The 16,612-nt window shown below is 54.3% G+C and overlaps 1 protein-coding gene across 5 annotated transcripts in view; it reads left to right on the top strand.

Moving 5' to 3' along the window:
* Nucleotides 1–126: 126 nt before the first annotated feature.
* The window catches only part of DLG3 (discs large MAGUK scaffold protein 3), a 78,959-nt gene continuing 62,473 nt past the window's right edge, over nucleotides 127–16,612 (top strand). The window contains exons 1-4 of one of the 5 annotated variants that reach the window (XM_066559624.1): nucleotides 127–207; nucleotides 2,315–2,446; nucleotides 9,983–10,131; nucleotides 11,707–11,856. In XM_066559624.1, the coding sequence (XP_066415721.1) occupies nucleotides 192–207; nucleotides 2,315–2,446; nucleotides 9,983–10,131; nucleotides 11,707–11,856 (447 nt within the window). In that variant the 5' untranslated portion in view covers nucleotides 127–191. Of the gene's footprint in view, nucleotides 208–789; nucleotides 2,447–9,982; nucleotides 10,132–11,706; nucleotides 11,857–16,612 lie in introns of those variants that run through there. The other 4 variants (XM_066559629.1, XM_066559623.1, XM_066559627.1 and 1 more) reach the window with 4 other exon arrangements.

Genomic DNA, 16,612 nt, shown 5'->3' with positions numbered 1-16,612 from the left:
GGTGGCGGGGCGCTCCCGCGGGCGGTGCCCGGAGCTCGGAGCGGCGGTGGCGGGGCGCTCCCGGAGGCGGTGCCCGCGGCCGGGGGGCGGCTCCGGCCGGCCCGGGCGGGGCGGGGCAGGGCGGGGCGGGCGGCGGCTGGGCCGCTCGCGGGCTGGCACGGAGCGGAGCGGCCGTCGGCCACGGCGGAGCGATGATCCGCCGGGAAGGTAAGGAGAGCACTGGCCGGCCCTGCCCGCCGCGCCGGGGCACCGCGGCCCCGCGCTCAACAAGTGTCTGCCCCGCCGGCACCGGCGCTGGGACCGCGCCCGGTGCTCCGCGCTCCTGCCGGGCACCTCCCGCCCTCGCTCCCCAGCACGGGCGGCCGTGCGAGGCAGAGGTTAAGACCCGAGGACTGGGCGCTCTCGCTCCACGCCCTGCTCGGGCTGTGGACACGTTGTGCTGCCGTGGCTCAGAGTGGGTGGCCGTGGGATGCTCTGCTTGCGGATCCCTTGCGTGCTGCGGGGAGGAAGGAGAGCGGCCATGGGGGTTTAGGCTCTGCCAGAAGGGATTTCCTGTACGTGGGACTTGCATGCACCTTGAGGCACGTGGAGGTGGGCCCTGGACACCATGTGCCATTTCTTGGGAGCTGTAGGAAGGGTCCTGTGGTCCCCCTGCCACGCTGGGTGCGCAGCACTTGCCCAGATCGGGAGCCAGCAGTGCCCTGCTGCAGCTGGCTGTCACCAGGTATGGGTGGCCAGCAGTGCCCTGCTGCAGCTGGCTGTCACCAGGTATGGGTGGCCAGCAGTGCCCTGCTGCAGCTGGCTGTCACCCGGCACGGGTGGCTGGCAGCACAGGAGTCAGCACGGTGCCTGCTGCTCTTGCCACACAGCCTGGGCTGTGGTGGGAAGTTTACTCCAGGTTTGCAATCTTTGTGTCCTGGTGTGGTGGCCCCAGCTCTCCATGAGCTTCTTTAGTTCTGCTGATAAGTCAGGAATGACCAGGCAGTGACATCTCAGCCCTGCTCATGGTATGCTGGGCAGTGTCTGAAGCCACTATTTAATCTTGCAGAAAAGGAAGCTCTTAGTAATAGCACAGGGTTAGGATTGCCACAAAGCTCAGGGAAGTCCCTGCTTTTCCTGGAGCAAGTGTGGAGCCCAGCTCCAAGTCAAAGCTGTTCACGCTTCCCCAGACTCCTTTCCCTGTTCTGCTCCCACGACGAGTCAGTGTGGGCTGGTGACACAGGCAGGAGGACCCCCTTTCCCTTTCAGCTGAGGAGAAGCTGGAAGGCTGGGCGAGCTGGGACACCAGGTGGCACGTACCCGAGCAGACACAGGCCCCCTTGTTTGATGACCTGAATTCTCGAGAGCCCTGTGATGAGCAGGGTCATCCTTTCTGCATGAGTTCCTGGTTTAAAAGATGAGTCTCCAGCAGTGGCGGGACAGCTTCCCTGCCTTCTCACACAGACACTCTTTGTCTGCAGTCTGCCTGGGTGACAAAGGGAAACATCCACTGATGGGGCAGGGATGGTCTGAAAGTCCACAGGAGCTCACCACCTGCCTGAGGCATGGGTAACATCTGAGGTCGAAGCTGCACTGGCGGCTCTGGCTGTCTGCCCAGAGAAGTGTGGAGGTGTCCAGGCAGAGAGATCACAGCTCCACTATTTTAGGTCCAGGGTTTTCTCATAGCTATGCCTAGCCCAGTCATTAACCAAAATGTTGCTTCATGGCAGCCTCCAGCTGCCCTCCTCACCAGCATCTCCTCTGACCCCAAGGCGTCGTGTTCCTTTCCCATTTGTCTCCTGCTGACCCACGGCTGTTTGCTGCTTTCAGCAATTCTTATGCTTCACCCTGTAGCAACCCAAGTTTTGCCACTCCTGTAGCTGAGCTGTTTGCACTACGTGAATGGGCCTACGCTCAGCTTTGCTGCAGCCATCTGGCCCTATGTGGGAGGCTGCAGCTCCTGCAGTAGTATTCATAGCCCTGTGCAACCAGAATGTGTCCAGCTCCTGAACAGCTTCTGTGCCTGGGAGGTGGCAGAGGTGTTCAGGCTGCCCAGTGCCACAGGGTTCAGAGTTAATCTGATTTTATCCCCTGATTTTCAGGGTTGGTGGCAGAACTACCTCTCCTCCTGTCCAGGTCTCTGCTGTGGGCCCTCAGTGGCTCTCAGCAGGGTTAGCTTTCCCAGGTGTGTGTAAGGAAGGCTGCTTTTGTGGCTGTCTGACTTTTAAAAATCCAGACTGGAAGGCAGCTTGAGGCATTATTCCAGGCTGCACTCAAGCCTTCCCTTAGCATCTTACAGTGCTAATGCCTTGTTACTCCTGTGTCATCTCTGCAGACACTGAACGGGCAGTGGAAATTCTGACCAGATACCAAAGCACCCTGCGGTCCCCGGAGGAGCAGGAGTTAAAAGCTTCCATTGGAAAGGTTTCGCACATCTTCCAAAGTGAACTCTTCCAGGCTCTGCTGGGTAAGCCCCTGCCTTGCAGCCCCTTGCAGTCCTTGTGTTTAGTGGGGTTTCCTGGGAGCCTGATCCCACGCCGGTGCCGGGCACTGAGCAGTGCCTTCTGTGGAAACACCTGGCATGCAATGCCAGGGAGCTGGACTGTCTTTCCCCTCCAGGGCTTAGGCAGGAGATACCAGGGCTGCAGTCACTGGGTGTTTGTAGAGAACAGCATTCCTCAGTCTGATTGAGGACAAGGGGTAACACCTTCTTGATCAGGCCATGCCTCTTCTATCCAGCACCTGCTAAGGGATCCTGCCCTGCTGCAAGCACTCCCTGTGCAGTGCAGCCCAGGTGTGTCCAGGAAGGAAAACTGTATTTTTCTGTCTTTAAGAGAGAACCCACATGTACCCAAGCTCCTTTGGGGCACTCTGTCCTTTCTTGTGCTTAGACCCACCAGTACTTGTGAGAAACACACAGTTCCAGCAGTTCCATTTCACACACAACTTAACAGCAAGGCTTATCTTGGGGCTGGATACCAGAAAATGGCATTTTGAGTACTGTATAAAGTTCTCCATGTGGATTGAGACAAATGAAGTCTTCCTGGACTAAGCAGCTTCTCTGTGCAATACAGCTATCTTGCTATTCTCCTTAAGTTCTGTTCACTGTGGGCCTTGGGAAATGCATGCAGCCCTGGTGGTTTCTGTTCCTGGATCTCCTGGGAAAGAAGCTGAGTTTCCCTCGTGGGGTGGAAGGGAAAGCACCCCCAGAGGCTCTGCACTCTTAGAAGAAGACCCAGGCCCCAGGGTGCAGAGCTCCACATGTGCTCTGTGGCTCACTCTCAGTGCATTTTGACCCAAGGCTGTCTCAGCCCTGGTGCTCCCCCTCGCTGTTCTCTTGGCAGCTCTCACCTTTTCTTCACACCTCTGCAGCCTGAGTTCCACTTCTGTGCCTGCAGAGATGAGTTGCCAGCAGCTCCTCTGTGCTTCGGGTTTTCCATTGAAGATGAAGTTGAATGTTGTGTCCTGAGTAATTTTATTCTATCCTTTTTTCTCTCTTCATGTTGGAGCATCACCTGGAAACTTCCAGTCAGTCCCAGCATGTCCATTTAAAGGTCTTGTGCTGGAATGTCTGTGCCAGCAGCAGCACAGGAATGTGCCAAGGGTGCACTCCCCAAGACAGATGGGCCCCATACTGACGAGCCAGTGTACATCTCCTTTCTTATCTCTTAATTTATACAACCTGCTCTAAATGATCCCCAGCCTGGAGGCAGGGATCCCCAGCAGGCCTGTGACCTTGACCAACCTGACATTAGCCCAACACCCCTGGCTGCTTTCTTGTGCTGGCCAGTCCTCCCTGTGGCTGTGTGAATGCAGCAAAGCAGCTTTCCCAAGGCCCAGGGTGCTGCTGTCAGTGCAGAAGTGCTGTGGAGAGAGTGTGGCTGCAGCAAACACGAGCTGGCTGCAGCTGCAGGCTGGCAGGCGGATGCTGCAACGTCCCTGCTCCCTGCTCTCAGCCATTTGTCTTGGTGTCCCATCAGCCCTGGCACGAGGGAGTGTTGGGAGTGTCTCTTGTTTACTGGTGACCTTTTCAACTGGTTTAACAGGATATTAATTCCCCGTGCCAGAGCGAGCCTTTCTCTAGATGTGTTTACCTAAACTAGGAATTTGCATTAATTACTTCCGCCCCCCCTCCTCAACTCCCTCCCCCTGCTTCCCCTTGGAGTGTGGGTTTGAGAATGTCTCTGTCCCAGCATGGACATTGTGTCTAGCTGTGTGCTCACTATGGCCACACACAGCTGGCACACACTGGGTTGCCTCGTGTCCATGGTCCGAACCCACTGGAGCACAGTAACGGCCCTGCAAGGATGATGGAACATTTCTATTTTCATTTTTATTTTCACCCCTCCTTTTCCCAGTGGGCCACTGTGTCTCTGCCTGAAGTCTGCTCCGAGTCACAGGGCTGGCTTGGTGTGGGAGGAGGATTTGCAGGAGAGCACAGACACTGCTCAGTGCAGAGCTCCCATCTCACTGCCCCATGCCATGCCAGAAGCTTCTGGCTCTGGAGAGGCCTTAGCCTGCAGAGCTCCCTCCTCTTGCAGCCTTTCAGCAGCACAGCCCTGCTTTTTTCAGCCCCTGGGGAAGATGAATGTGTGAGCATGGTCCATCCCTGTCCTCAGGCCACCTGCTCCTGCAGGTAATGCTCCCCTAGAGCACACACTGGCTGATTGGAGTTAGAACATCAAAATGCATCAGGCCATAGTAGAGCTCCCAGCAGTGCCAAACATCCTGGAGTTTGCCAAGTTAGTCCACATGAAAAATGCCAGGGATATGACTTTCTGTGTGCTTTTTTTTTTTTTTTTTAAGAATAAGCTGCTTTGGGGTCTCCAGAAGCCCCAGCCTCTGTTGTGTCCAGGATGCATCAGTGTTGTGCTGGATGGGTCAGTCACTGTGATCATACCCAGCATTGCTCTGCACATGCACCATGTTCTGCCAGACTCCTCTGAGCATGGCCCAGCCCTTTAAATCCCTGTGGCCACCTCCCTGTCCCTGGCTCAGCCTGTGCCGGGGGCACACTGCCCGTGCCAGGACAGCTCCTGTCCCGGCGGTGCCGCGGCTGGCTCGGCACGGCCCGCGCTGCGGGAGCTGCTCTGTTGGAATGTGCCAAACCCTGCTCAGCACAAAAGAAATTCCTTGGCTGTGCAGAGGGAAAACAGGCTGTGCTGGCTCCCTTCTCCTGGCCCCTCTCTCCGTGTCTGAGGCTGTGGAGCCAAGTGCGTGACTTGCAAGGAAACAGCCCAGCAGAGGGGTGCTCCAGGAGCCTGGGCTGGGGCGATGGGGACCCCGCTTTCCCTTTGCTCCGTGGAGCCTCTCGGGGAAGTGCTTGGTCTCTTGTGCTGCTGGGGAGGATGGGGCTTGCACACAAAAGCAGCTCCCTGACCTTTCCTTCCCAGAGCCGGGGCTGAAAGGGGCTGTTGTGCCCTTTGCAGTGGGAGAAGCTGGACAGGCAGGGTTTGTGTGCGTCCAGCTGTCCCAACTGCCAGAAGCTCCTCCCAAAAATCCTCTGGGACTCAGCTTCTCTCCTGTGCCTGAGCACTGGCCAGTGCAGACCTCTGTAAGTCCTGTCAGCTGCTTGGGCTCCCAGTCCTCTCCTGCAGCTCCTTTTACCCCGCAAAAGTTTCCTCATGACATCCTGATGTGATAAAGGCAAGAGGAGGGGCAGGCAGTGCTTCCCTGGGTGCAAAACCCCAGCAAGACCTGCTTGCTAGCAGCACAGCTGGGGATGGTGTGATGGCTTCACCGGGTGGCTGCAGGAGCCAGCCTGGAAAACTGGAGGAATCTGGAGGCTGCCCAACCCTGAGGACTCCTCCTCTTGCAGATTTGCCCATAGCAAGGATGGAAACTTGCAGCTTGCTTGGAAAAGATCTGCTGTGGCAGCCATGGGTGTGAATGGCAATGGGTCTGCTGCAAGGCTGGGGTTTCTGCTTGGGGTAAATCTGTGGTGCTGCAGCTGGTGACAGTGCACACATTGGGGAAGAAATGTCATTTTCTGGAAGTGCATGTGCTGGCTGGCACAAGGGCAGTAGGGCAGTGCTTTAGTGCACAGAGGCTGGTGCTATAGAAATATTTAATGGCATTTATCTGATGTGTTAACCCCAGGAAAAAAATTGTTCAAAAAATTATAATCTCTGTAAATCTTGAGTTACTTTTCCTTATTAGATCCAGAATGGATTTGCATGTCATCAGACAGAAACTGGGCTGTGAGACAGAACATGCAGCTTCATCTTTTGCTACCACAAGGTCCTCTTATGGAGGTTTTTCAGGTAGTGCAGCTCTTAAAGTGCACAGGTGAGGCAGACTTGTGTGCAATTTGTGATGCTCATAAGAAATGAGAGAAACCAGCATATATTTATATTACCTTAATGCCATGTGCATGTGTCCTAAAATGTACTTCTGTCCTTTGCTGCCTGAACCCTGTCCACCAATCCTGAAACTCCTCTAATCCCTGGTGCCAGCAACAATTCTCTCTTCTGGCAAGCACCTAAACTGGGCTGAGGGTTTTGGAGGTGGAGAGTGGCTGCTTCAGGGGACAAGTTTCCTGCCCTTCAGGCTCCTTGCCAGCTGGGCTGCCCCAGGCTGTGTTCCTGCAGCAGATGGGTGACAAACAGGGGTGCCTGCAGCAGCACACCCCCACAATGGAGCCCTTCAAATCCTGTTTTCATTCTTGCAAAGTTTTTTGTATTCCCAGAGTAATCCGTGCAGCCAGAAGCTGCTGCTATCCTGTTACGCAATTATTATTTTTATAACCAGAGGGAGAGATGTTTTAGCAGGAAAACAAAGTCCAGTGTCTCTGACTGTGAAGTGAGGGCTTGCTGCGAGCTCATGTCTGGTTTGGGGGGGTTTCAGGGGCAGCCTGGGGGCTGTAGAAGGGGTGTCCCAGGTGCAGTGGGTACATCCCACTCCTCCCATCATTGCCAGCTGTCTCCAAGGCACAGGACAGAGCCTGGTAGCACAAAACAGCAGCTCCAAAAGTGGCACTGATGCCAGGCAGTGGCACGGTGCTCCCTGCCCTGGGGCAGCCACAGAGCCTGGCTGGGCTGCCCTTGGGCACCCAGCTGCTCTGCCAGTGAGTGAGATCTGTATCAGCTTTGCCATACAGCTGGGAGCTCACAGACCAGGCACCCCCTGGGAGCTGCAAGATGGGGTTGAAGCTGCTCTTGTCCCATTTGCATCAGGGATGTGCTGCTGCAGTGCATGGGCACCTGGTTAAACACTGGGAGAGAGGATGGGGAATTGTGCCTGGGTGTGCAGCCCTGCTCTGTGAAAGCAGCCCTGGTGTCATGGGCAGAGTGGGAGCTTCAGACAAAGTTTATTATAAAAGCCTTCCTGTTGAGTCACAAGGTGAAGAAAGGACACCCTTCCTTTCTAAACTCACCCTCAGAGAGGAGCCTGGGTGCAGCTGGATCCAATTTAGCCCCAGACTTTGTCAATGGTGTATGTCTAAAGGATTATACAGGTGTAATTGAACCTTTATACAACTTTGTCCCACAGGATTAAGGATGATAAACCTAATGTATTTATATAAAGGTATCAAATTATTTGTTTAAATTTATTACAATAATGATAAGGATTAGAGAAAAAAAAAGAGCTTAATCAGAATTATTTACTAAACAATATGGATAGCTATAATTACTAGTGTAGTGCACTGTTTTTGAAGCAATATTAAAGCAATTATATTAAAGCTAGCTAAACAACTACTAAGTGAGATTGATGTCACTCACCCATATCAATGACCAAGGGCAAATCACTGACTCAGCCTGAGGAGTGACCTTCAGGGGTGTCCCCACCCAAGGGAAGGATCTTCACACACCTCAGGGAGGTATGATGGAAGTTCTCACTGTGTAAAAGTATGACTTGCCTTTTATAGTATAAAGTGATTGACTGTCAGTCATGTGCATTTTTTAGATTATTAGTCAGCAAAATATGCTTTGTGCTGAAAAAGGTGCGAGCAGCTCTTTCATTTCTTCTTCTCATCACTCCTGACTCTCACTTCCATATCAGAGTGCACATTCTTGCTGCTCCCAGCTCCAGTCAGGGAGCATGTCTTGAATGTCCTCATGGTGGGATCTGAGAGTTTGGTCAAGCTGGTCTCAGTATTTTTCAGCACTGAGAACAGCAGACCCTCCTCACTTGATCTTATCCCTGCTCAGCAGACCCTCCTCTCTCAGGCCTTCACTGATGAACCTGTGAGACAAATTTGCAGCTGCTGTGTCCCTGCTTAGGCAGAGCAGCCTGCTGCAGCCAGGGACCAGCCTCAGGCAGTGGCCAGCATGTCCCTGCTTGCGCTGCCAGTGCTCACCAGATTTCCTGTTGAAATCTCTGTGATGTGGGTGTTTAATACCTCATGATGCCATGCTGTGGCATAGTTTCAGGTGAGAAATCACAGACTGGAGGGCAAGTGCAGGTGTTTCATCCCTGAGCTCCCAGGGAGTGCCATGGGAGTGGCCACATCCCCCTCAAGCTGAGAGCCACAGCTTGCCCCTCCAGTCACTCACAGAAGTGGGGCTCTGCAGCTTCCTCCACAGCAGATGCAGGTACAGAAAATAATCTCAGGTTCCTGCTGTGCCTTTTCCTGCTTCAAGTGCTCATTTATGCTGCCTTGACTTTTTGGCCCTGCAGGCTCTGCCAGGCTTCCTGTTCCCAGGTGCTTGAAGGGATTTATGACTTTTTTTATGGCTTTTGGAAGGCATTTACCAAACTCTTTTGGCTGACCTCTTGGAGCTTTACCTTTAACCTGACAGTATTTACCATCCATTCTGGTTTTCTCATTTAGATGCAGCTTCAGCAGTTTAGATGAGTGTCTTCTCATTTTCAATAGCCTCTTTTCCTCTGCAGTCAAGCCTTGCTTTCCTGCCTTTTGCCTTTACAGTATCCTCCAGCCAGACACTCCATGTCTGTTCTGATGTCCCAGTGGGTCTCTCTAAGTAGGCTCAGAGCCTCCCACAAGCTTTTGTTACCCCTTTCAGTTTCTTCATAAAAACAAGTTCTCACTTTTGATGTAGTTTCCTTTTTGAAATTAAACACTTCTGCAGTGGATATGTTGACCACTCTGGAGGTGCTGGCTCTGGAGATAACTGGGGGCTGCCAGGGGCCAGCAGCTGCCTGAGTGTGCAGCAGTGGGAGATTCCTTAGGGAGGAGCAGAGCCCACTGCAGCCCTTCTGCTCCCTGGAATCCTCTGTGTGTGACCTGGAGAGGGTAAAATCCTCCTGGCTGGGCTAGGATAGGGGCTGGGGTCCCACCTCTGGAGCTTTACCTGGGCAGCTGCTCTCAGGTCCCAGTCTCACCCCATAAGTGTCACTGGAGCAGTGAGGGCTGGCATACCCCATTTTCATGTCTCTCTCCAGAGCCACTGTGGTTTACAGCAGCAGACTCAGGTCCTTGGAGCCCAGAATGAGGGTGCTTGATACTTGTTGTGGCAGTGTGCAGGTGGGAAGAGGCGAGATACCAGGGAGGGAGCTGGGGTCAACAGAGTTGTAGTCATCAGCTTTAGAGCTTGTACACTGAGTGCCCTGTGGCTTCTCTGCCTGTCCCCCTGGGAAGGGAGCCCCTCCACAGGCTGGGGGTGCTGTGATGGGGAGGGAATAGCCCATCAGAGTCAGGGCAGGCAGGGACTGCCTGGTTCAGGAGGCTTGTCAGAGCAGCAGGGACAGCTGGCACAGCCTGGAGGAGAGCAGGATGGGCTGGGTGCTGGATTGATGCTGCTGAGCAGAGTTTGGCCTCTGTGGTCACTGCTCTGTGGACATTCCCATGCCTTCCAGAGCCATGGGCACTGCACAGTGAGCCAGGCACCCCACTACACCTCCTGCCTTGCACAGGGCGAGTGGTGGGCAGCACAGCAAGCACAGGGGGCCAGCAGAGCCCTCTCCCAGGGGGCCAGCCTCTCACCGAGGGCTCAGACCCTGGGGGCAGAGTGGAGGTCACAGGTGCTGCACCCCACAGAGGCTGCTGTCAGGCATCAGGCTGCCCCCTGGTCCTGAGGATGTTTCTCCTGCTGTTTTGCAGATATCCATGAATTCTACGATTTCACGCTGCGCTCTGCACCCGAGCAGTCTCCAAGCCTGGATGCACGTCATGGCACAGCCAGGCAGCAGCCTGGGGACAGCGAGCCCAGCTCCACAGTCACACCCAGAGAGCCCCAAACCCTGCCTGAGGTAAGAGCCACCCTCGTGGTGCTGCAGGGCCAGACCCTGCACACTCCTGTGCTGAGAGGATCTCAAGGGGCACAGGGGCTGCTGGCCACCACAGCCTGCCCAGATCACATCCAGGCTGTTCCCACACATTCTCTGTAATAGCTTGTCTCATTAATGAGGCAACCTCCCTGGTTCACAAGTGTTAATTGAATTACTCATAATGTGAACAGCTCCAGCTCTGGCTCCTGCTCTGCAGTTGCAGCTGGATTATTTGCTCCTGTCTGACACTGTCTCCCATGGAGGCGTTTCAGCTCTCTGATCCAGCCACTTTTGATAAGTGAAGTAGGTTGAGTCTTTCAAATTTCCCTTTTCAGGATTTTTTTCCCAGCTTTCAGATAACTTGTGTCTCTCTTATTTGCATTCTCTTCAATTTTCAACAGCATTCTAAAAGATACAGCACCAGGTGGAGAGGCAGGAATTGAGCAGTAGGGTCTCAGTTATCTCAAAGGCACCAAGGCAAATAAAATTGCCTCGTGTCTTTGCAGGCCTTCTTTCCATCCCCTACTTCCTGCCTCCATCCCCCACTCACTGCCCTGCCATGGGATGCTGTAGGATACCCCTAATCTAGTGCAGAAATGCAAAAATTCAGGGATTCCTCCTTTCAGTGAAATAACCCTATCAGATAAACACCATTTTCTGCCTCAGAGATTGAACTGGCTTCCCATTACCTACCTGGGGGTACTCCAAATTTAAGTGTCACACAGGGAAGATGGAGCTGAATGATATCATCTAAGGAAGAACACTTTAAAGGAGTTTGGGGATCAAGAACAAGGAGGACAAAACAGCCCACAATCACTGCAGGAGATATTTGTGTTCCTCTGACTCAGGAGCCACTTTAGTCACATTTTTTCTTGACACCCTTCACATTGCCAGTCCCTCTAGTTAAAGTCAAACCTGCAACTCCAGTATGTGTTTAAGTACAAATTTTTAATGCTGTTATGCCATAAGCAGTGGGATCCTGCTTTGGTTTTTTTGGGTGTCCTGTAGCCTTGATCCACCCAACAGTGAATTCTGCTGGCAATAGCCACCAGTCTCTGTGGCCAGGCCAGTCTATGCATCCCCAGGATTGAACAAGGACATTGAAATATCAATGTGGAAACAAGCAGGGAAGCAACTGTGGGCCTTGCACAGCTGGTGTGAGCAGTGCCCCCGCTCCTTCCACTGTGCCCTGCCTGTAAGTGGGATGAAAAAAGCATCCAGTCGCAGGGCTTACTGGCACTGAACACAGCCCAAGCCACTGACACCATCAAATCCCTCCTTCTTTCCCTAAAAAAATGTGTTTGAGATGTCTTATGTTGCTGAAACGTGAAATGCAGCCCAGCAATGGCACAGTCCCAGAGTCTGGGGCCAGCAAACCTCCACCAGTGACCCTGCTGGCCCTGGGGCCAGTGCCCGGCAGGCTGAGGCATGAGAGGGGGGATGCCCATCAAAGGCACCAGGGGGAAAAGCTCCTTTTGGCCCTTCCAGAAGCAGAGGAGAGCCTGGAGGCAGCTGCCCTGCCCTACCCACGTGTCTCCCCTCTTTGTCTGGTTTCAGGGCTGCTCCTGGGACCGTGAGCAGAGGCTCGCCACAGGGGACAGCGCTGCGGGGACAGCGCCACGGCTGGTCAGGGTGACGGCACGGCGGACAGAGGCACCAGCCAGTGTGTGCAGCCTGGTGCTCAGCTCTCACAGCACCCTGCCCCAGGTGAGCCTCCGTGCGCCCCACGCCACCTCCCGCCCTGCCTGGCACTGAGGGCACGGCGCCGGAGCCGCGCGCTCCCGGCACCGCGGGCGCGCCGTGTCCCTCCCCTGGGGCTGGCAGGGTGTCCTCCTGGCTGTTGTGCTGATGCTCTCACCAGAAAATCGAGCAGTCACTTGTGCCAGGGGCTGGAGAGCGCTGAAATCATCCCCTTGCCTTAGCAGTGGTGTCAGCCCTCGGGGCTGGGAGGGCAGGTGGATGTGGCGCAGGAATAACGAGGCTGCTGGAGCTGGAAATCCTCCCAGGCCCGTCCCTCTCGCCCCCGGCGCTGGCACGCTCCCACGTTGCAGATTTCCATATTTTTTTCTCTGAGCTCTTAAATGGCAGGTCCGTTCCTCAGCTTCCTGGGAGCTTTTCTCTGCTGTCTTATTTACTTGGAAACACCATTTATTTGGATGTGCATCGTAAAGCCCAGCCTCCACCTGGTGCAAGAAAATCCTTTGGGCTACGCATTTGAGGGGAGTTTTAGGGATGAGTGAAGGGCAAAATGCACTTTTGGAAGGATGAAGTGGCCAGGAAGAATGGAGCTCACCACAGATTTAAAATTATATGAAAATGTTGTTTTTCTTGGCAAAGTTTGAAATAATGCTTGTTTGCTAAGTCTAAGTATTCTTCCAAAGTATTTTAAATACAAAAATTGCACTGCCTCTCTTCTGTCCTTTTTTAAATGTTTCCTTTCTTTTTCTGAACTGCAATAAAATGGGTAACACCCCATTTTTTTCTCTTACTGTTTAATTTCTCCTTTTCTCTTGTTTCTCTCTGCATTTTCAATCACTCACCATATCCTTAGCAGTTTTTGAAGGGCGAGACAGTGGTTTTCTGAATATGACAAGAAGATGAGTTTGGCTGCTGATTTCCATTTGCCAGTGGGTGGGAAACACCACATCAGGGGAATCACAGGGCAAAACCTAGGAGGGGGTGAGAGCCTGAGCAATTGGGAACAGATTCTGTTGTGATTTTAAGGGATTTTCTTCCTATCTGTCCCAGGCCATGAAGTACACCAGCTCTTGCCTCCAGCCCCAAATGTCTGGCTGAGTTGCAATGTCTCCTTTAGCAGCAGACACGTAGTTTTGATTGTAAGACTTCATGCAATGGGGAATCTGCTCTGTCCCTGGCCTGGCTGGCCTGATGATTATTTATCCTTCACATTAAAAATCTGTATTTTACTGTTAGCCTGTATTTCTCTTGGTTTAGCTCCCAGCAGCAAAGAAATTTTGCTGCCTTTGTTTGCTAGGATGAAGGACCTTGGCAATCAGAATGTTCCCAACATGTAGGTATTTATAGATGCATCTAAGTTCCCTCTTAACTTTCCCTTAGATAAACTAAACAGATTGGCTTCTTCACTCGCTCGCTGTTGAGGCAGGTTGTTCCAGACCTGAAATAATTCCTGTCATTCTTTCCAGCCTCCTTCTTTCCTAGCCTGTGTCAGCATGGGGCCAGTCCTTGGTGCCAGGTGCTGGAGCTTTAGGGGTCACCCATTTTCAGGGGCTGCAGCTGCCAGCCCTGAGCAGGGGCTCACTGCCCTGAGATGGAGGAACAGTGGGGACCTGGGTGGGCAGACTGGGACTCTGGGAGCACTGTGCTCTGGCAGGGCTCTCATCTGCAACCTCCTCCATCCCAGAGGATGGTCATTTCACAGCATGGCTGCAGGCAGAGCAGGGAGCTGGAGGTGAAAAGCTGTGAAGATGGTAGTGTTCAGTGCCAGGTAGTGCCATGCCTGTAGTCCTGCCTGAAACTTGGCTTTCTGCAGAAACCCAGCAGCTTTCCTGCAAACTGGAGCCAAGCAGTGCTGGAGAGCTGCAGGCTCGAGCAGAGCTGCTCTGCAGCAGCCCCTGTGCTGGGATGCAGAGTTCTTCATCACAGAGCCTTTCCCAGGATGTCACCTTCACTGCTAAATACAGGCCTGGCCCTGACAGAGGGAAGCATTTCCAGCAGTTCCCCAGGAGACAGGATCAGGTGCCTGGGGCAGGCTGTGCTGCTGGACCACAGCACAGGCCCTGTTTCTCCTCCTTCACTCCTGCATGAAGGCACTGAGGACACCTCAGCTCCTGCCAGCATCACATCCCATGTCAGTTCTCAACAGCAGCAGCATGCAGGACAGCACCAGGGCTGCACAACACCTACACAGCCAGCTCCTGCCCTGCTCCATTGGGACTTACTGCTTTCCAGCCTTCAGTGTGTGCTTTTTATGCCACAGGCATTTCCAAAGCAGGTTTCAGAAAAATACCTGAGCTGGAAAATTGCATTTGGAAGAACCAGGGAAGCTTTTATAAGTTGATGATAGTTAATGCTAGGGCAGGGGAGCACCAGCTGCCACCCTGGTGCCATCAGCCCAGGAATGAGAGCTCTAGTGGACACCCTGCCACTGATGAAAGTCAACACAATGAACTGGCTTTTCCTACCTGAAGTAAGTGCAATTCTCTTACTGCATCCATCAATGTAAATAAGTTTTCCGTTACCCTGGCTTTGTCCTCTCCCCTGCCCACAGCTCTCCACACCAATGTTAACAGAGCAAAAGCTACCATGACCTGCTTCAGCCAGGAAGATGCATGTCAAATAGATTGCCTCTCCACACAAATGCTTCCAGGAACAGGAAATTTCTGCCTGCTGGCAAGGATATGGGTGTGCTCTGAAGAGCCCTGCAGCGTGCAAATGGCTGCTACAAAGGAAGAGGTGCCGGTAAATACAGCAACAACATGTGCTTCCTGTTGAGGCTTGGTGGGCTGAAACCATCTCTCCGTGGCAAAGTGGATATTCAGCTCTCAACGGGGCAAGAGCAAAGGGACTTTGCCAGATAAAACGCCCTGTTGAGGCTAATAGAGGCAAAACCCTGCCTGAGCTCTGGGGCTTATGGGGTTTTATTTGCTGAATCCTTAATTCCAGCCTTTTCCCGAGCCCTGTGGTTGCCTCAGCAGGGCTGCTCAGGGCTTGTGAGCTGCGGGAAGACTCAGGAGGAGGCTCCCGTGGCCGGTGTCCCTCGCCTGCGCTCCCAGGCTGCCAAGGAGGCTGCTGCTCTCCGCAAACGCCGCTCTCATCCTCCGTGCAGGGAGCAGCCAGCTGTAAAGATAAATGAAAGAGGAACAATGCCGCTGATGAGCAGAGCTTTGCGCCTGCGAGGAAGCGCCGCTCTTCCCCTGCCACCCTCTCCTGCTCCCCAGCGCGGCTCCGCAGCCGCTGTGACTCCATCCCTGTCACCGCCAGTGCGGGGCCGCCCCTCCGCCCCCGAGCATCCCTCCCGCCTGCCGAGGCGTTCCTCAGCTCACAGCTCTGCCCTGCCTCGGCCTGACAGCTGACACGGAGCAACAGCAGGTCCTGATATGATGGAGAGTGCGAGGAGGCTGCCTCAGAGGACAGGCATTCCATGCGTGCCCCGCAATCCCCGGTGAACGGGAGAGCTCGCTGGCAGGGGTCGGTGCTGCTCCGGCTGTGTGCGGTGTTTCTGAGCGCCCCGCAGGGTGACAGGGGCGGTCTGCGCTCCAGCCCGGCGGGGCTGAGGCCAGAGATGCCCCGGTCCCCATGCCTGTGTCCCAGGGAGGGCACAGCTCCGGCAGAAACGCAGTGTTGGGGTGTGAGGAGCCCTCTCCGCTGCACAAGAAGATGCATCCTTGTGCCCATAACCCACGGCTCGAGTGCCATACAGGTCCATGGAGCTCCCCGGGGCATTTGGCAGAGAAAGGCGAGCTGTGCCGCCGGCGTGGCGACCGGCTGGCTGCTTGTCCGTCCTTCTCTCAAGTGTTTTTCCCTCTTTCCCAGTGTGCCTTTGGCCGGACCGAAGGGCGTTCCCGTGCCGTGCACCTTTGCCTGGCGGGAGCGGAGGGTCAGGATGGGACGGGCGTGTGGCAGATGCAGGAGATGCCGGCTGTGAGCTCTCTGCTCCCCTGCCTTGGCTGCAGCCTCGCCGCTCTCCATTTTCTCTGTGAGATACAGGAGAGGGGAAGCACCACGGAGCTGTTTGCTGTAGCGAGGAGCGTCAGGGAAATGAAGCAGATCTCTGGTGTGGGCGAATGTCTGACAGTGAATGCAGCCCCAGCAAGAAGCCCCTGTCAGGTTGCTCGGTTGCATGTGCCCTGCTGTCCCCACCACCCCATGCCCTCTCTGTGGGCTGACTGGGCAGGCAGCAGAAGCCATTGCTGCAGGCCAGACTTTACCAGGCCACTGCTTTATCTCGACCTGAGCCCATCAGCATCGGCCCTGCAACCCCAAAATCCCAGGAAGTGCCCAATGCTCGAGCAATGGGACCACAGAAGCAGCCAGCTCCTGGGGGAACTCTCCCCTCCCCATTGCATCCCCATGCAAAAGGGAGAGCATGTTTATTTTAGGAGAAGCAGAGAAGAAAAGCAGCAACCCCCAGCCCAGAAGCTGCTGCCCAGTGTCACTTGAGCCACTTTGTGCCCAGAGGTTGCTTCAGGGCATTCAGATGCTCTCCAGCGATTTTGTGTTTTGACATTGCAGACACAGGCTCAGAAGCCAAAGTGCTGAACTCAAGAGGGTGTGTGTCTGTAGTAACACACACAGATTGAGCAGCAGGGACACCCAGCTGGGCAGCCTGTGTCCCAGGGATGCTGCTGCTCAAAGAGGGGGTCAGCAAGGGCTGTGTCAGTAAGAGCTGTCACTTCAGTGGACATTTTGGGGTTGAATGGCCTCAGCTTTACTAGAGGCTCTTGCTATTCCTGCTGCAGAGATGGACATGCTTAGACTTCAG

Source organism: Molothrus aeneus, chromosome 14 (assembly GCF_037042795.1).
Source record: "Molothrus aeneus isolate 106 chromosome 14, BPBGC_Maene_1.0, whole genome shotgun sequence".
In the NCBI taxonomy this organism is placed as follows: domain Eukaryota; kingdom Metazoa; phylum Chordata; class Aves; order Passeriformes; family Icteridae; genus Molothrus; species Molothrus aeneus.
The sequence above is the reverse complement of the archived record's forward strand: the minus strand, read 5'-3'. Positions and strand labels throughout refer to the sequence as shown.